This window comes from Tachysurus fulvidraco, chromosome 3, assembly GCF_022655615.1.
Source record: "Tachysurus fulvidraco isolate hzauxx_2018 chromosome 3, HZAU_PFXX_2.0, whole genome shotgun sequence".
Lineage (NCBI taxonomy): Eukaryota > Metazoa > Chordata > Actinopteri > Siluriformes > Bagridae > Tachysurus > Tachysurus fulvidraco.
The window spans coordinates 8,140,997-8,162,152 of record NC_062520.1 but is presented as its reverse complement, the minus strand read 5'-3'; the positions used below and the strand labels follow the sequence as shown (position 1 = coordinate 8,162,152).

The window sequence follows — 21,156 nt, the reverse complement described above, 5'->3', positions numbered from 1 at the left end:
GAATGTGTACAAATTAAGGCGAGCTGGAGGTATATTTGTGCCAATCTTCCCATGCCCTCTAAAGCACAGCATGGGTGGAGGGTGGCATATGTACTGGCATGGTCACGACACACAGCAGGGCATGCGTGTGTGTGAGGAGACAGAATGGACGGTTGTAAGTGAGGCAGAAGGTCCCGCTTCTCCAGGCAGTCTGAACTCACCGCGTTTGACTCGACAGCAAGTTTCTGAAAGACAGCTTATTGTACTGCTGTGCTCTGGTAACAGGAGTGCGTGTGTGTGTGCCACCTACACACACACACACACACACACAAAGCCTCAACAGATGACAAGAACACACAGAATACTCAAGACGTCAGATACTTGTAGTGATGGAGGGCTTAGTCACTGCAAATTGTGCCTTCACATATGTGCATACAGTGAATCAGTGTGACATTTAAACATGACTGAACTAAACTGGGTGAATTTTACACATGACCCAGAAAAATGTCAATGTACCAGAAGCTAAAACTTTATTTATTTTAGTTAGGGATCCCTTTACTGTATGTGAGTGTAAATATATTACACATTCTGCTAAAGGATTAACATTAGAACTAAAATGCTAATACTTTGGCACTTCCTTTTTTTTCTGTTTGTTTGTTTTTTTGGAAAAAGACTCGTCATGTTTATACTCAACGACTGAAAGAGTTGAAAGCATAGCAGTGATGGTGTAGTTCAATTGCATCCAAAACATCTGCCGAATGGCTTTAGTGCTTCGGGATAAAATTCGTAACAGTTGTGATAATCTGTCAAGATTATTTTGATGAACAAAACAAATAAAATAAAATAAAAATAAATCCAAACATTTGCTGGTCTATATGTGGGTTCGAGTGTGTTATTAGTCTTATTTCAGTGTAACTACACACCTACTACAAGTGCCTTTAAAAATCAGCACACACACAGTCATAAGAGAGAGAGAGAGAGAGAGAGAGAGAGAGAGAGAGAGAGAGAGAGAGAGAGAAACAAATATAATCACAACAAATAAGACAAAGGTTCGAGTATGAACTTTAAAAAGTAAAGTACTTGTCTGCTATACAAGGTGGTCTGGGGAAACCAGATGTGGTAGCTTAGTGGTTAAAGTGTTGGACTACCAATCGGAAGGTTGTGAGTTTGAATCTCAGGTCCAGAAGCTGCTGCTGCAAGGCCCCTAACCCTGAATTGGTCAGTTGTATCAAATGAGATAAAATGTAATTCGCTCTGGATAAATCAAAGAAGAGCTATTACACAAAAGAAAGATAGGGAGAGGGAGAGACAGAGAGGGAGACAGACAGAGAGAGACATGGATGAAAGATAGACACGAAAGAATGACACAGAGAGAGACATGAAAGAAAATTGGAGACATGACAGAAAGACAGAAATACAAGAAAGACAGAGCGAGAGAGAGAGAGAGAGAGACAGAGAGAGAGAGAGAGAGAGTTCAGGCCTCATTCAGGCCAAACTTTTCATGTTTTTTATTTTTATTACTTTTAAGCTACATATAAAACCACTTACTTCTTAATTGATATGTAAATAACATATTTATAACTAATTTCTGACAGAAAGGTCAGACAAAACGTCATCATCTCAAGGTCTCAATATATAAAGCAAGAACTTTTTTCCCCAGAGGCTAATTTTCTGACCTTTCCGAGAGGAGTTTTTTCTTTTTCTGGCAAATTAAGCACTTCCAAAAATATTCAAAGCCAGTAGGGAACCTGCCTATAAAAATGAAGCTTCTGTGATAAAGCGGCCTAAACTCAGGCAGCAGCTTGATCGAGGACGTTGAGTCGAGAACGACAAAAAGGTGGCGTAAAAGAAAAGAAAAGAAAACAGAAAAAACAAAACTGTGAGTGTTTAGATGGGCTGGGCTGGATAAAAAGGACAAAAAAGTGGTGACAGGAAGTAGACCACTGCCCTCCCCCCTCCCCCTGCCTGAGCAAGCGTCCCCTGTACTGTGTGGAAGCCTGACAGAAGGACAGGTGGGACTCAGCAGTTTCTCATCAATATGTTTCTGAAACAACAGCAGCAGCCACGATAACTGCTGTTATATATCTTAGGGATAGAGGGATTTAGAAAGAGAGAGAGAGAGAGAGAGAGAGAGAGAGAGAGAGAGAGAGAGAGAGAGACAGAGTGAGAGAGAGAGAGTGAGAGAAAGAGAGAAAGAGAGAGAGAGGAGAAAGAGAGATACAAAGAGGAGAGAGAGACACAGAGAGAGAGAGAGAGAGAGAGAGAGAGAGAGAGAGAGAGAGAGAGAGAGAGAGAGAGAGTGACACAGAGACAGAGGGGAGAGAGAGAGAGGGGGGGAAGAGACAGAGAGGAGAGAGAGACACAGAGAGAGAGAGAGAGAGAGAGATTTCTCACAGCCTGTACTGCTCATGTGTGTGTATTTTTTAAATCTTTTTTCCCCCAGTTAAGGTGGTACCTGTCTCTGGATGATGGCCAGATTGTCCCATGCTTTGCTCAACAGCTGCTCCAATACTTTCGGGTCCTCAACATTCCGGTTGTCTCTGAACGTCTCACGTACCCTACGCAGGGCGTATGTCCTGAAAAGAGACGAGATACACAAGCTGCAAATCAGCGCTCGACACAGACCCATGGGAGAGAGAGATTTAGCTGAAAATGTTAACGTAGCTAATGGTGAAGGAAATCTGGCAGAAGCTAATTGGCATTAACAAATTAGCATAAAACTGTATCTGCTAGCTAGTATTTCTTATTTGCTAATTTTATATAAACGCTTTTGTTTTATCGGTCGAGCCGAACCGGGAAAAAACAGAACAAAACCAAAAGAAAAACAAGGAAAATGAAAGAAACTCCTAACAGAGTTGTAAGTAATATGTCATTTTTTTTAGTCTTGTTGGTATGGAACACTGTCTCTTTCTCCTCAGCATGTGGTTTTTCTGCAAAGATATTTTTGCTTTGCTCCAATCAGCTAGCCAGAGAACGACGTAGCGGCATTTCAGAGGCTGTTACTTTAATACAAGTCTCTACATGTATCTACATGCGTATTGGTGATTAGAAGTGGAACTGGAGGTGGTGAGCACTGAGTAGGCAAGATAACAAATAAACAATCTTTCCACTCGTTATACATAGAGCACAGAGGTCAGGACAATCTGACCTCTCACATGTCTGAGCAGGAGGCTAAAGCTTTAACCACAGAGACGCCACTATCTAGGGATGTACGTGGCGAAAATATTACGATATTCCTCACTCCAGCATTTTCATCTTGCTGTACATCAGTTTGCATTAAACAAACAAACAAAAAAAGAGCCACAAATACAACACTTCCAGGCAACGTGTAGAAAGTGATGCTAAACAGCCAGATGAAGAGCTTTCTCACATCCCAGTGAATGAGGAGAAAGGAAAAATAAAGGAGGGGAAACATAAGGAGAGGCATGGGGCAAGAGTGACAGAGTGAAAGAGAGAGAGAGAGAGAGAGAGAGAGAGAGAGAGAGAGAGAGGCGACAGATGGTAGAACTAATAGGTTAACAGGAAAGAAAGCAAGAGTGCACATGTCCAAACACACACACACAAAGAAGGAGGAAGAGTAGGAGTTTTGAAAAGAAAAAACACACACACACAAAAAAAAAAACCCAGCAGTTTGTCAGATAAAAAGTGACTCATCTTGGCTTGATTGACAGCCTGTTTAAAGCTAAACGAAAATAAGCCGAGGCCTTTGAGGGAGCCATCGTGTACACTTGTAAGGTCTGAGGTTCACCCAGTGTCAGCTCTAACGCACAACAGATCTGTGTCACAGTCCACTACACTAAATGTTGACCTAATTCTCTGTCAGCTTATCTGAAGGATCTAATTTCTTAAATGAGTAAATAAAATACATTAAACGCTTCACCCCTGTCCCAGGTCAGGATGGATTTATTCTAGGTGACCTATTCTTATACCATCCAAAGGCACCAGATGCTGCTGCTGATGATGATGAAGATTAAAAATAAGTCGGCGTTAGGGTGAATTTATCAGACAGGTCAGAACATCACTGCACATGCTAAGCCACATACTTCAAACAAAGCTGAAAAAACCTGAGCAGTTAAAATGTAGAAACGAGTGGCATCCAAGAGTTATTACATCATATCATATGTAAATATGCTCCGATATTGTAAATGTAGGTGAGGATTGTATAGCATTGTGGATTTCATAAGGAATTCCTCTTCATCAGTGCTGAGCTCTTGTTTTTTTTCCTCCCCACTCTCTGTACTATTGATTACATTTAGTCTCGTCTCCGCCCACAGATTTGCCGTGGGTTTATTTCCCTGTTGTCTCTCTAATTATATTTAGGTGCTTCATTCTTGATTGGTTTGCTGTTATATACCCTTGCGGTCCGGTAAACTTTTGCCTCACACCCAAGTTCTTATCTTCTGTAGTTTGTTAAAGACTCGGTTTACAAATCCGGCCTAATTTTGAGCTTTGATTGAGTTCTTGTTTGAATAAAACGCCTCTGCACCCGAATCCACACCTACCCGCTGAGTCCAGAAAAAAACGGAGGCGTATTTCTATGCATTTTTTTATTTTTATCTTGCAACTATGGGAACATCAAAAGACTTTATTACTCAAAAGTAAACCAAAAAATTGTGTCGAAAAGATTCCAATCTGACTCTGACAAATAGACTTGGGTTTTGTGCCATGGGTCTTCAGTGTCCATGTCATTCATCATCAGCGTGGGAATTGATCCTGAATCATGGCCTGCAGTGATGAGTAGCCCCTTCCTCAAACAAACAGAGATATTCAGACTTCCAAAGAGCCTGGTTTCAGGACCAGCAACATAAACAACATCGTGTGCTCTTTGAAAACTGACCTACAGATCCATTAGTCACAAAACCAAATTACAGGAAGTATGTTCAGCTCGATCGCTAACAAACAGCTCTGACATTTTCTACACACGCTGAACAGCTGAGGCACGATGATGAACATGAAGTGAATCAGATACATGGAATAAATAGAAAAATCTGCTATCAAACTGCTAATCTGTTTATCTCCAATATGTAGAGCAGTGTAACCCATCAACACATACAGACACACACAGACACACACACAGACACACACACAGACAGACAGACACACACACAGACACACAGACACACACACACACAGAAACACAGATAGACACAGACACACACACACAGACAGACAGACACAGAGACACACACAGAGACAGACAGACCGACAGACAGACACACACAGACACAAACAAACACAGACAGACAGACACACACACACACACACACAGACAGACAAACACACAGACAGACACAGACACACGCACAGAGACAGACAGACAGACAGACAGACAGACAGAGACACACAGACACATACAGACAGACACACAGACAGACACAGACACATGCACAGAGACAGGCAGTCAGACAGACACATGCACAGAGACACACGAGCACACAGACACAAGCAGACACACACAGACAGACGCAGACACACAGACACACACAGACAGACACAGACAGAGGCAGACAGACGCACACACACAAAGACATACAGACAGACGCACGCACACACAGACAGACACACATGCACACAGACAGACAGACGCACACACACACAGACAGACGCACATGCACACAGACAGACAGACAGACAGACGCACGCACACACAGACAGACGCACGCGCATACAGAGGTACACAGACACAGGCACACGCACAGGCACACAGACTCACACAGACTCACACAGACACACACAGACACACACAGACACACACAGACACACACAGACACACACAGACACACACAGACACACACGCACACACATGCATACAGACACATGCGCAGACACGCAAACAGACACATACACACCTACAAACAGACACATACACACCTACAAACAGACACACGCATGCACAAAGACACAGACACACAAACACAGTGAATTCCCTACATGTGCAGGGCAGTGGCCTAGTGAACAGGACACAAGGTTCATCAGTGTGTAAAGTGATACCAATTAAAGTCCCTTAATATTTAATGAAAACTTCAGTAGGAAACACATGAGCCATGAATTATTAATGAGACACATTCGAACCATTGACAGACTTTAAAGGCTAAATAAGCTGAGTTGGGTCAAAGGGAAGGTAGTAAGTGCCAATGCCATTAAGAAAAGGAATAGAGGAGTTGCAGAGGAGATCTAAAAGGAGGGAGTTGAGGAATTGAGAAAATAGAGGGGAGGAGACTTCCCCTGTAATAATACATAAATAAAAGCAGCTTTTTTAAGATTGTTGTGAGGTGCAAAGTGAAGAAAAGGAAAAGTGAAGAGAAGATAGAGAGGTTAAAAGAGTAGACGTGATGGTAAAAGAACAGAGAAGGGGACATGACAGGACAAGACAGGAGGGAAGGGAAGGAGAGGAGAATAGAGGAGAGGAGAGGAGAAGAGAGAGGAAGAGAGAAGAGAAGAGAGTAGAAGAGAGAGGAAGAGAGAAGAGAAGAGAGGAGAAGAGAGGAGAAGAGAGGAGAAAAGAAGAGAGGAGAAAAGAGGAGAGAAGAGTGGAGATGAGAGAAGAAGAGAGAAAAGGAGGAGAAGAGAGGAGAGAAGAGGAGGAGAGAGGAGAAGAGAGGAGAGAAGAGGAAGAGAGAAGAGGAGGAGAGAGATGGAGAGAAGAGGAGGACAGGGGAGGAGAGAAGAGAAGAGAAGAGAAAAGAATAGAGAAGAGGAGAAGAGAGGAGAGAAGAGGAGAAGAAAGGAGGTCACAGTTCCAGCATGTAACTTGGCACAAACCTGTTCAGACTGCAGAATGACTACACACAGAGAAAAACAGCAGGAACAAACTGAAGTTTAAATTCAATTCACTTTGAACTCATTAACGCTTCACATGACAGATAAACAGAAATGGTGTAGTGACTAGATAAAGGGAACAAATGAAGAAGGGCAATGAGAATCACCATACTGCTGTTTCAGCTCCCAGAGGGGACAGCAGGGGACTTCAGGGCCTAATGTCCTTCTCCATCTCCTGTCTCATGTCATGTGCAGCCTTTATTACGGCATAGTGTAGGACGTCCCATGCCATGTGCAGCCTTTATTACGACATAGTGTAGGACGTCCTGCTGATGTCCTCCTCCACAAGCTGCACTCCTAATGAGCGATTAATACATGCTCGCGCCATCGGTACTTATAACATGTCTGTATTCGGATTGGCCTCTTGTCAATCATTTAATAGACACGCCCCTAACACCACTGCGCAGCCTCATAGAGAATTCTGCATGTTTTAGAGGCCAGGCTTTGTGGGTGAATATGGTGGTGTGTAAAATTAAATAAATAAATAACTAAATAAATAAATAAAAAATCATTCCACCCATTTAACCGAAAGAGACTTTTATTTTCTAATGCACATTCAAACCACCACTGTTCTACACACATCCTCTGTGTAACATTTAAACAAATCCTGCTCCGTGTTGCTGATTTATAAAGTATAAAAGCATGTGAGTGTGCTCTGTAGAGAGAATTTCTTTCCTGATCATTTATTTAGGCAGCGCAGACAAGCCGTGTGCCTCGGTTCGCTTTAACAGAGGGAGGAGGGTTTTGCGTAAGAGCTGCCCTACTTCCATGATTCAGCAGTATATGTAACATCAGTGAATCCCATCCATCTCCCCAGAGTCTCTCCATCTCTGTTTACGTCTCAGTCGTGTCTATGAAGATCAGTCGTCTCCTTAACCTGAAACAGAATTCAAAAACCCCTCTCTCTCTCTCTCTCCATCTGTTACGCATATCCTTCTGTCGCTCATTCACTCTGTCTTTCCTCTTTACTCTACTACTGCATCATAACTCTGTGTCTGTCAGTCAGTCCGTCCGTCTGTCCTTCCGTCCGTCTCTCTCTTTCAGCATCTAGCGCTCTCCTTAGAAATCTAACATATTCTGTTCACGTCCTCTTCCGGCTGATGCTCGAGGCTTCTAAGCATGAAGGTAAACAGCCCATCATCTGAAGGTATATCATGCTCTCCAATGGCTTCTTGAAACCTGTTATTTCCACCCAGTGAATAATGGCTCTGAATAAATTAGCAGATTTTACTACACAATGCGGCTCGGCGGCGAGAGAACAGTGAGCGCACGGCGGGTTTCATCTCCTGGAGTACAGTAAAAGCCCGATGTGCATACAGATGCTTCAGCAAAATGAAAACACGTTTCTTGACACTTCAAATAAACAAATCTGACGATTCGAGAGGAAAAGACTATTATTAAATAAATAAATAAATAAATAAATAAAAAAAAGGGACATCAAATGGGGTGCTTTGTAATCCTTAGTGTAGGATGCACAGGTACAGGAGAGGAGAGTCTCAGGTTACGGAGCGACTGAAATCTCGTGGACACTTTTCTGGCTGCAAGATTCAGAATCTTAAAGGTTGAAAACTCAGCATTTTCATTAGCAGAATTAGTATTTGTAAATTGTTCAATTTTACCTTTCTTATAGTCCTATTCATTTAGGTTGAGATTTTCATCAGCCACAAAATTTCAATTCAATTCAATTCAAGTTTATTTGTATAGCGCTTTTTACAATAGACATTCAGCTTTACAGAACATAAACATAGAGCAGAAGGAAGACATAGTTAATGATAAAGGAAATAACGAATAATAAAAGAAATAAGAATTTACAGAATAAAAATTCTAGGTTATTATTAGATGTATATAGTTCACAGTGTGTATGTATTTATCCCCCTATGAGCAAGTCTGAGGTGACTCAGGCAGCAGTGGCAAGGAAAAACTCCCTTAAATTGGTAAAGGAAGAAACCTTGAGAGGAACCGGACTCAAGGGGGAACCCATCCTCATATGGGTGACACTGGGGGTGTGATTGTAATATACAGTCATTTAAATGTTGTATTGGTGTAAGGATCGTGGACCGTTGACCATTTTCAATGACATCTCCATCCAACATAGGGGTGTGGGGATATGGAGGTGTGGAAATATGAGGATGTCAGGATTCAAGGGTGTGAGGATGTGAGGATTTAAGGGTGTGGGGGTAGGAGAATGTGAGGATTTAAGGGTGTGGGGGTATGAGAATGTGAGGATTTAAGGGTGTGGGGGTATGAGAATGTGAGGATTTAAAGGTATGAGAATGTGAGGATTTAAAGGTATGAGAATGTGAGGATTTAAAGGTATGAGAATGCGAGGATTTAAGGGTGTGAGTATGTAAGGGTGTAAGGACATGAGGGTTTGGGGGTTAAGGAGGTGTGCGGATGAGGGATGTGATGGTATGGGGATGTGAGGACAAGTGGGTGTGAAGATATAAGAACATGGAGGTGTGGGGATGTAAAGGTATGGGGATATGATGATGTGGGGGTGTGTGAGGATGTAAAGGTATGGGGATATGATGATGTGGGGGTGTGGAGGATGTGGGGATGTAAAGGTATGGGGATATGATGATGTGGGGGTGTGAGGATGTAAAGGTATGGAGATTTGTTGATGTGGGGGTGTGGAGGATGTGGGGATGTAAAGGTATGAGGATATGATGATGTGGGGGTGTGTGAGGACGTAAAGGTATGGGGATATGATGATGTGGGGGTGTGGAGGATGTTTGGATGTAAAGGTATGGGGATATGATGATGTGGGGTGTGAAGGATGTGGGGATGTAAAGGTATGAGGATATGATGATGTGGGGGTGTGTGAGGATGTAAAGGTATGGGGATATGATGATGTGGGGTGTGGAGGATTTGGGGATGTAACGGTATGGGGATATGATGATGTGGGGGTGTGTGAGGATGTAAAGGTATGGGGATATGATGATGTGGGGGTGTGGAGGATGTGGGGATGTAAAGGTATGAGGATATGATGATGTGGGGGTGTGTGAGGATGTAAAGGTATGGGGATATGATGATGTGGGGGTGTGGAGGATGTGGGGATGTAAAGGTATGGGGATATGATGATGTGGGGTGTGAAGGATGTGGGGATGTAAAGGTATGAGGATATGATGATGTGGGGGTGTGTGAGGATGTAAAGGTATGGGGATATGATGATGTGGGGTGTGGAGGATGTGGGGATGTAAAGGTATGGGGATATGATGATGTGGGGGTGTGTGAGGATGTAAAGGTATGGGGATATGATGATGTGGGGTGTGTGAGGATGTAAAGGTATGGGGATATGATGATGTGGGGTGTGTGAGGATGTAAAGGTATGGGGATATGATGATGTGGGGTGTGTGAGGATGTAAAGGTATGGGGATATGATGATGTGGGGGTGTGGAGGATGTGGGGATGTAAAGGTATGGGGATATGATGATGTGGGGGTGTGTGAGGATGTGGGGATGTAAAGGTATGGGGATATGATGATGTGGGGGTGTGTAAGGATGTGGGGATGTAAAGGTATGGGGATATGATGATGTGGGGGTGTGAAGGATGTGGGGATGTAAAGGTATGGAGATATGATGATGTGGGGGTGTGTGAGGATGTGGTGATGTAAAGGTATGGGGATATGATGATGTGGGGGTATGTGAGGATGTGGGGATGTAAAGGTATGGAGATATGATGATGTGGGGGTGTGTGAGGATATGGGGATGTAAAGGTATGGGGATATGATGATGTGGGGGTGTGTGAGGATGTGGGGATGTAAAGGTATGGAGATATGATGATGTGGGGGTGTGTGAGGATGTGGGGATGTAAAGGTATGGGGATATGATGATGTGGGGGTGTGAAGGATGTGGGGATGTAAAGGTATGGAGATATGATGATGTGGGGGTGTGTAAGGATATGGGGATGTAAAGGTATGGGGATATGATGATGTGGGGGTGTGAAGGATGTGGGGTTTTAAAGGTTTGGAGTTATGATGATGTGGGGGTGTGTGAGGATATGGGGATGTAAAGGTATGGGGATATGATGATGTGGGGGTTGTGTGAGGATGTGGGATGTAAAGGTATGGAGATATGATGATGTGGGGGTGTGTGAGGATGTGGGGATGTAAAGGTATGGGGATATGATGATGTGGGGGTGTGTGAGGATGTGGGGATGTAAAGGTATGGAGATATGATGATGTGGGGGTGTGTGAGGATATGGGGATGGAAAGGTATGGGGATATGATGATGTGGGGGTGTGTGAGGATGTGGGGATGTAAAGGTATGGAGATATGATGATGTGGGTGTTTGTTTGGTTTTGGGGTTGTAAAGGTATGGGGATATGATGATGTGGGGGTGTGTGAGGATGTGGGGATGTAAAGGTATGGAGATATGATGATGTGGGGGTGTGTGAGGATGTGGGGATGTAAAGGTATGGGGATATGATGATGTGGGGGTGTGTGAGGATGTGGGGATGTAAAGGTATGGAGATATGATGATGTGGGGGTGTGTGAGGATGTGGGGATGTAAAGGTATGGGGATATGATGATGTGGGGGTTGTGAAGGATGTGGGGATGTAAAGGTATGGAGATATGATGATGTGGGGGTGTGTGAGGATGTGGGGATGTAAAGGTATGGGGATATGATGATGTGGGGGTGTGAGGATGTAAAGGTATGGGGATATGATGATGTGGGGGTGTGTGAGGATGTGGGGATGTAAAGGTATGGGGCTATGATGCGGTGGGGGGTGTGTGAGGATGTGGGGATGTAAAGGTATGGGGATATGATGATGTGGGGGTGTGAAGGATGTGGGGATGTAAAGGTATGGAGATATGATGATGTGGGGGTGTGTGAGGATGTGGGGATGTAAAGGTATGGGGATATGATGATGTGGGGGTGTGTGAGGATGTGGGGATGTAAAGGTATGGGGATATGATGATGTGGGGGTGTGTGAGGATGTGGGGATGTAAAGGTATGGAGATATGATGATGTGGGGGTGTGTGAGGATGTGGGGATGTAAAGGTATGGGGATATGATACTGTATAGTATTATTGCAATACTAATAAAAATGTCTGAAAAACCCTTTCACAGTCTTCTAAGCATTTTATTTTAAGATCATTCATTTCTACTATTAATATGCTTTGCTGCTCAGGTTGTCATGGTAATGTACTGTAATATTCAAATAATCTATAATGCGACATAATATACAACCCCCCCAACCCCTGACATAAAAAATAATAATAATAATAATAAAATAAAAAAATAAACTATAATTTGACCTTTTCTCGATCAGATCGATGAGCATTCTAAACCAGACTACTCCTTGCAAACTGGATTAAAACACGGATGTTCTCTCAGATCACACTTACTGTACTTGCTCCCTTTGTTTTACTCGCAGCTCGTCATATTTGCTTTGCTGCACACATAAAAACCTGATTCCCACAGGTCGAAATATGACCAACACATCCTACGTTCCTGCTGCCGAACATCGATACGGGCTATTTGCCAACCACAACATGCTGCTTCAGCAGTTATCATCTGCAGGAACACACATTGGATGCCGACTCGGTTTTATGCGCACACCGTGCAGCACCGCACACAGTAATAAAACCCAATCACCTGCCGTGACAGACTATTTCATAAGCCACAGGTTATACAGAGCTATCTCGGCCTCAGCTTGTTCGTCTCTTGTCCCGCTACGGCTCTGATTAATCGTCTTCTCCGTCAGAATCTCTACAAACAGCAGCTAGCTTGAATTCTCTCCCTGCTCATGCTGCGTGTGTGAGGTAGTTAATTGCTGGTTCCCTCGATTTGGATAGTCTTTTGTTCCAGAGACCATCAGAGTGTCGAATGAGCGGAATACAGGAGAATGGATTTTTAAACGTTCCAGATTAAAAACGACACTGCGCTGCTAATCTGCAAGACAATGAATTTATGGACTAATTCAAGACTCAGAACAATTTTGCTTGCAGGAGATGTTATGCATTCATTACAACATGCAGGAATGTGTATATAACAATTTCCACCTGTGTCATATACACATCTGAGTCGATCTTTTACATGAGGCTCTGTTGAAAGTCATTCTTTCAAATTTTGTCCAAAAAGATGACAACTTGAATTCATACAGGAATTCCTTAAGAGTCCATATTGTATCAGTATTGGAAATTATTACAGGTCCTCGTATTACCTCAGCTGACTCTCTGCAAGCTTTTGATTACACACACGAGGGAAACTCGAGGGTATGAGAATGTGAGGACTTAAGGGTGTGAGAGTTTACGGTGTGAGGATATAAGAGTGTGAGGATTTAGGGTGTGAAGATATAAGGGTGTGAGGATATAAGGGTGTGAAGGTATGAGAATATGAGGATATAAGGGTGTGAGGGTATGAGAATGTGAAGATTTAAGGGTGTGGGAGTATAAGAATGTAAGGACTTAAGGGTGTGAGGATATAAGGGTGTGAGGATATAAGGGTGTGGGGATATAAGGGTATGGGGGTATGAGAATGTGAGAGTTTAAGGGTGTGGGGGTATAAGGGTGTGAGGGCTTTTTCACTCGGATGTTGCACACGTATATAAATAGAAATCCGGCACACGTACATAGACACTGCAACATTATTTCGATTTAACTTGTACTACTTTTATTTTACACTATTTTTGATGTACAGTTTTCTTTGATATTACCCCGCTTGTGCTTCTGCGTCATTTTGACTTTTCCCTATAGGACAGAAATAATGGTACATTTCATCTAATCTCACTCTCCTTCTCTTGTTGTGGAAGATCACACCGGGACATCACAAGTTCTACTATGCAAAAATTTAGGGGCATTGGTGGCTCAAGGGTTCAAGTCACAGGGTTCTTGTTTGGAAGATCAAAGTTCAAGTATAAGTGACAAAAATAAAGGCTTGTTCCTGTCACTTGAATCACGTAGAACTTTTACTCAATCATATAAAATCATAAAGACTAATAAATTCTACTGTTTGTATTAATGGTTTCTAATCCCACTCTCTGCTGTTACTCAGAAAAGGATTAGGGTTTAGAGACTTAAAACCATAATTAAGGATCAAACTCTACAGCTGGATTTCTGCAAAGCCACTTTGTGTTTTATACAAATACAACCATACTGAACTGTTATGGATTGTCGGTCGACTTCAAACGTGTTCATGCCACAAAAACAGTCAGGGACCAGGGATGGAAATGCACCCAAGCGATACAGAGCCAGTGTTTTAAACTAGTCACGGACATTAGATTGACATTTGATTGCTTACTAAAACTGCCAGACACAGGAACAGTTTCTTTCCCCAGACAATCACCCTGATTAGCAACTCACCATAATTATATTCCCTGCTTCATAGCATAAGTACTGCATTATCAGAACTGTAAGTAATCACATCAATCGTGTACGTTACACACACTACTGCTGCTGAATATTGTACAAAAAGCATAATACCGCACAATTGTTATTTGCACTTCCCACACTTTATGTACATAATTGATCAGTCATTGTATTCATATTTAATACTCATAATATCTATTGTATCACATCTGCATTTTCTTGTATAGTCTGTATTGTCTTGTATAGTACATTGTTATTTATGTCTGTATTACCTTGTATAGTATAGTGTTATTTATGTCTGTATTGTCTTGTATAATATAGTGTTATTTATATATAGTGTCTGTATATATGGTGTCTGTATTGTCTTGTATAGTACAGTGTTATTTATGTCTGTATTGTCTTGTATAGTACAGTGTTATTTATGTCTGTATTGTCTTGTATTGTATAATATAGTGTTATTTATGTCTGTATTGTCTTGTATAGTATAGTGTTATTTATGTCTGTATTGTCTTGTATAGTATAGTGTTATTTATGTCTGTATTGTCTTGTCTTGTATAATACAGTGTTATTTAAGTCTGTATTGTCTTGTATTGTATAGTATAGTGTTATTTATGTCTGTATTGTATAGTGTTATTTATGTCTGTACTTTTGAGAGTCACAAACAGCTGGAACCAAATTCCCTGTGTGTGTTAACACACTTGGCCAATAAACCTAATTCTGATTCTGATGAATCCCAATGTGAGGAACATATAATGGAGTGAAGGGGTGATGAACAGAATCGAGATTTATATCAAATTTTACAAAATAAGGTTTGGACAAATAAGATACGGCTTTCTACAGAAATAATGCATATTTACTGTTTGTACAGTTGCATGATTGCTTGTAATTTTCTGAGTTTAGCACACACAAAAAAAGACTAGAAAACATTTGTCACGTGACTACAACCAACGTCACGTGACCTGCATCACAACAACGTGTGTGTTACGACAGGATATAACAGGATATTCATGTCAGGTTATATCATTTCACTCAGTAACACTGATCAAATCCCTGTACCGAGGAATAAAAACTCTCACAATCACCCCGTTTCCATGGCAACCGACTTTCGGCTTTACGCTCGTTTACACGTTTATATCGTTTATCAAGTGACCGGTATTTATTTCGCTACCCGTAAAAACACAACAGGAATATTATTGTGCCAGTGGTACAATTACCTGTAGTTGTACGAAGGGAATTTGTTGCTTTCTTTCAAAAGCATCCGATACAGAGCTAACACCTGCGTTCTGCTGGGCGCCGCCATCTTGTCTCACTGTCAAATCAGGACCCTGGATTGCCTCATAATTTAGTGCCTGAATGAAATTTTAGAGTTGAATTTATACGCGTTATATAATTTGACCAAAAACTAATGTTTTTTTTTTGAGAAAACATGATATTTATAATCGCGGTTTGAAATCTAAACTTACTCTTAAATGAACAAAATGTTAACAAAGAAAACATTTTTAATATAGTTCAGGCGAATGACGGGTCCTCTCATAAACAGACCTCCAGACCCCTGAAAGAGGTGAGTGTGTAAGATTTATAACTAATGCTTACAGACGGCTTTAATGTGGTTTATTAAATTTATAATGAAGATGGTTTCGGTCGTGATCTTTTACACCGCTTATTAATGCGTTATGGTTGTGTTAAAACCTGTGTATTTCCTGTGCACACTACATGCTCTTGTGCTCTGGATCTACATTGATTACTGCCACGTTAAAGTGCAGCCTTTGTAATGATTGTATAGTTTTACTGTAATGTTACTGAGCGAAGCTGCTTTGGAAACACCACGTTTGGTAAAATGAATCAAGCTGATAAGGAGTTAAAACCTGTTTTAAGTTTACACACAGGCTTTCACATGGTTACAGTGATCCACACAAAGGTGGATCACTGTGTTGTGTGTGTGTGTGAGATGTGGTGTGCGTGCGTGGGTGGGTGGGGGTTGTTTGTGTGTAATGTGTGTATGTGGTGTTTGTGTGCGTGTTGTGTGTGTTGTGTGTAATGTGTGTTGTGTTTGTGTGTAATGTGTGTTGTGTTTGTGTGTGTAGGTGTGTGTGATGTTTAGTTTGTGTTGTGTGTGTGTGTGTGTGTGTGTGTGTAGTGCGGTGTTTGTGTGTGTGCGTTTGTGTGGTGTTTGTGTGTTTTGTTTGTGTGTCTATGTGGTGTTTGTTTGTTTGTGTGTAGTGTGGTGTTTGTTGTGTTTAGTGTGATTTAGGTTTTGGTTAACCCCATACACGACTTTATTTTTAATGCAGGCGCAGACCTTTTAAAGGAGTGTATCAGTGCACTTATTTGCAGGATGTAGTGAATATATGTCTCCTGAATTTATAGAACGATAACCAGCAAAGATGTGGGATAAATTCTGATCATAATTAAACTGAATGTGCAGTTACATCGCTAAACAAATGCGCTGGTAAAAATTTAAGTACAGCATCTATTAATTCTTTATAAAATTCTTGAGTGTAAAGTCTCTCTCTCTCTTTTTTTTTTTAAAAGTTTAAAGGAAAAAGTACAAGAAACATCAACCTGCACTCAGACACTGATTTTAGTTAGTGTTGTTAAATGTCATCTCTTTCACCAAGATATCAGACAAAGAAGGAAAACGGTGGTGAAAGCAGCTAAAATAACAGTTTAAAATCCTAAACTCTCAAATCTTATCTAAACGAACTCCCTACAAACTAGTTTAATGAGGTACCTTGTTTGGGCCGAAGGACTTTTTTTCCCCCTAATTTCCATGAAATGTAAATTGTTGTACACAGATTGTGCCTTAAAATTCAGTTCAGTTCAATTTTATATGTATAACACTTTTAACAATGGACATTGTCTCAATGCAGCTTTACAGAACATAAGAAATATAATTTAAAAAAAAGTTTAATATGCAACGATTAATATAATACAAAAATTCAAGATTAATATTAAACTTAAAATTCAGTTGAATTCAAGTTTATTTCTATAGCGCTTTTTACAAATGACGTTGTCTCAAAGAGGCTTTACAGAACATAAACATAGAACAAAAGGTTAATATAAAGAATAATATAAAGATTAATAGAATACAAAATTCAAGATTATTAGATATATGTATATATAGCTCACAATGTATTTATCCCCAATGAGCAAGTCTGAGGTGACCCAGTCAGCAGTTGCAAGGGAAAACTCCTTTAGATGGTAAAGGAGGAAACCTTGAGAGGAACCAGACTCTAAGGGGAACCTCATCCTCATATGGGTGATACGAGAGGGTGTGATTATAAATATACAGTCTGACAAATGCAAACGATCACATGGAGTTCACATCTCCTCTTTAGTATAGCAGAGTCCAACTGGAGCTGGTAGATCTTTAGATGCCTCAGGATTCGAGGCATCAGAGTCGGACTCATCTCAGTGAAGGTCCAAAATCTTATATTTAAATGTGTTTGTATTTATCTCTAATGAACAAGCCTGAGGCAACTGTGGTGAGGAAAAACTCCCTTAGATGGAAGAGGAAGGAACTTGAGAGGAACCAGACTCTAAGGGGGACCTCATCCTCATTTGGGTGACACTGGAGGGTGTGATTATAAATATATAGTCTGGCAATTGTGTATTGATTTGATGGTTGTTATCCTCAAAGACCAAATGGAGTCGGCATCTCCTCTTTAAATATCTGAATACTTTATGAAGTAGAGTCCAACTGGAGCTGATACTTTCTAGATGTCTCAGGATCTCCACAGGGTTGGCCTCAACTCAATGAAGGTCTGAAGGTCTGTAATCTTAGTGACACCAAAATCCGAAAATCTTCATGATATGGAACACGACTGGAGCCGGTACAATAACGTTGAGGTTCACTATCAAAACAGTCTATTGCGCAAAAATCTCATGCGACAGCCTGAAAAGTTATCCAGAACGTGTCATTGCTAATGCTTACCTCTTACCAACCAGGCATATACTTTATTATTTTTGAATGTATTATTATTATTTATTAGTTTTTTAGCCCAGTGTTTAATTTTAAAGTCAGATTAAAGACCGGTATATTAAAAGGACCAAAGTTTTTTTTACCAAAGTTAAAGGTGATACCCGGGCACAGGATAGGCAGGACCACATCGTCGATTTTGGAGCTGGGTCAAAGCTTCGTTTCCTGCACGTGGTCCTGATTGTAGTCATTTTGTACAAGAAGACCGTAGAAGTGGTGGCTCAGTGGTCGACTACTTATAATGAAAGGTAGTGTTCTCAAATCCCAGGCTGAGTTCAACACTCTTAACCCTCTGCTCAGTTGTAATCCTGTCCCAGTTGTTGAACAAACTGACTTACACTTGTCCATAAATGAGCGAATATAAAAGGTTAGATGACTCTTGAGATATGAAAGTAATACTAAAACATGCCTATTAGCTTCACCGGATGTCTCGCCGGACGTCCCGTGTCCGTTTTTAGAATAATTTAGAATTAGCATACACACTAATTCGCTCTGAATCAGTCCATTTTTTTCCCTTTTATTACACTCTTACTCCAGATGAGGTGAAGCCCCATCAGCTGTATGAAAAACGCAGAGATTCACTCTCCGTCCTGGAAGCGGTGTGTCTCTTGTCCGACGCTGTTCAGTGAACGGATTGTGCTTTGACCTGTGGAGATCGATGTCGTGTTCATGATACATGATTGTGATGAGATGTGCTCAGTGAGACAGAGGGGGAGAGATTTAAAGGCTGCACTCTCACTCTCTCTTCTCTCAACTCTTCTTGCCGGAGAAAGGTCACAGACGCGTCCTGTTTGCAGAAGTGCTGCCTTTGACGGGAAAGGTCAGGAGCAGCGGTGGGTCAGAGCAGCAAGCCAGGAAAGAGGTCAATAAATCCAATTGATTGCTCATTTCGAGGCCCAATTAACAGGCCAGATGATGACCTGAGTTAAGATGTCAGCGATGAAGAAAAAGCACACTTGTGAAATGATGATGGATAATGCTACTGGGAATCGCTTGTTTGTTTGTATGTTTTCTATGTGGTTAGTCTGTTATTTTAGAATTAATTATATAAAGAGAACTACAATAAAAACACTAACGACTTTACATGTGCAACAACAGTCTACGATTTATTCTAGCACTTTTCGTCCATGCTAAATAGGTGACCCAGTTTAGCCCCGAAGGGGGAAAAAAACACATTTTTGTACAGATTATTAATGTTAGATTAATGTTAACTGTAATTAGTTCAGCTAATGTTCTGTTTTTCATTCATTCATTCATTCATTCATTTTCTACTGCTTATCCGAACTTCTCGGGTCACGGGGAGCCTGTGAGGCGTCATCGGGCATCAAGGCAGGATACACCCTGGACTGAGTGCCAATCCATCACAGGGCACACACACACTCTCATTCACACACACACACACACACACACACAACGGACAATTTTCCAGAGATGCCAATCAACCTACCATGCATGTCTTTGGACTGGGGGAGGAAACCGGAGTACCCGGTGGAAACCCCCCGAGGCACAGGGAGAATATGCAAACTCCACACACACAAGGCGGAGTCGGGAATCGAACCCCCAACCCTGGAGGTGTGAGGCGAACGTGCTAACCACTGAGCCACCATGCCCTCCGTTCCGTTTTTATAAAATTTTATTACATTTATTATTATTATTATTATTTACAAGCAACACTGTCATCTGTATAAAACAAGTTCTTGCCTGGTTGAAAATTTATTTGGTATCTATCTATCTATCTATCTATCTATCTATCTATCTATCTATCTATCTATCTATCTATCTATTGATCGATCGATCGATCGATCGATCGATCGATCGATCGATGAATGTATCCTAGAGTTTGTCAGGCTTTCTTTTCTAGAAGATGAAGGACAACGGTGACGGCTTTTTAGTTAATGAATTAATTTAAAAAACATTTGTTTGTTTCAAATAAATGATAAATTCGTAAACTTAGAATCTCTGGTTTGTATGGCTTTGTTGAAGAATCGTATGGCCGTATTGTAGTTTGGTATACAATATAATTTGTTATATTTTGCTTTCCTGTGACGTTCTTGAACAGTTGTTAGTACATTGTGTACAATATATACAATAGTGCAATCTATCTAAATTATATTTTGATGGATGTAATGGATTTTTGCCTGTGGTTTATAATGGATGTGGATTATTATGGTAGCGAGTGGAGGGGCAGTTGACGTACATCACTTGACTCTAGCATCAGTTTGGTGTGTGTGTATGCGTGTGTGTGTGGATGAGGGGACAGGATGAGCAGTTAAGCATGAAAGCCATTTATTGATTTCCAATGCCATCCTTGTTACGAGGATGTAGGTGTGATTTGTCTTGCAGTTAGTGAGGCATTAAGTCCAAAATAAAGTGCTGCCTTTAAGTGACGCAGAATTGGAGTCAGAAGCCATTTCTTTAAAAATGGAAAACATAGGGATGATTTGATGGCTGAGTTAAAGCTGTGATAGTGCCGCTAGGTTATCTGGATAATCTTAGTTTTTATCATATTGCACTAATCGACCTCATGACCTTTTTTTCTCACCGACGTTTCTGATCCGTGTTGACGTGATTGCGTAACATGGTTCCTGCAGATTTTTCATCTGCTTACCGATGCTTTGAATCTTCTGTTCGGACAGATCCCAAAAGTTGGCCGATCGGTTAATATCGTTAATAAAAATATTATGTGTAGTTTCAGTAAATTATATTAAGTTTATCACCAAATCGTGATTTCGTTGCTATGCAAGTTTCTAATGACCGGACTGAATGATGTCGAGTGAGCGCGATCGATTCATGTAGTATTACATGAATGTAAACATTGTGAAATCTTACGAGGATAGTGCCACTGATCAGAATTACAACTGTAGTAGTAAATTCGAGCAATTAAAACACGTGAGGTAAAATATAGCAGAGGTAACATGTCTGTTGCAAAACCTCAGTGTCGTCCGTTCGTTTTCATCCTGGGAGTGAGCTTCGTGTGATTTCATTCAAGGCTTTGACAAATAGCTGTTACTATCAATCTATCAATTATCTTATCAATTCTAAAGCTTTTTTCCCACTGCACAGTTTG

General features: G+C 41.1%; 2 protein-coding genes across 4 annotated transcripts in view; one reads left to right on the top strand and one right to left on the bottom strand.

Moving 5' to 3' along the window:
- LOC113644408 (LYR motif-containing protein 4B) overlaps positions 1 to 15,508 on the bottom strand; it is a 45,280-nt gene extending 29,772 nt beyond the window's left edge. For both annotated transcript variants that reach the window (XM_047811656.1, XM_027149235.2), the window contains exons 1-2: positions 15,325 to 15,508; positions 2,435 to 2,555 (exon numbers count right to left, since the gene is read on the bottom strand). In XM_047811656.1, the coding sequence (XP_047667612.1) occupies positions 2,435 to 2,555; positions 15,325 to 15,410 (207 nt within the window). In that variant the 5' untranslated portion in view covers positions 15,411 to 15,508. The remainder of the gene's footprint in view (positions 1 to 2,434; positions 2,556 to 15,324) is intronic.
- A 34-nt stretch (positions 15,509 to 15,542) lies between these two features.
- fars2 (phenylalanyl-tRNA synthetase 2, mitochondrial) overlaps positions 15,543 to 21,156 on the top strand; it is a 152,191-nt gene continuing 146,577 nt past the window's right edge. Inside the window, exon 1 of one of the 2 annotated variants that reach the window (XM_027149232.2) lies at positions 15,543 to 15,671. The gene's annotated coding sequence lies outside the window, so the exon portion shown is untranslated. The remainder of the gene's footprint in view (positions 15,672 to 21,156) is intronic. The other variant, XR_007140209.1, reaches the window with a different exon arrangement.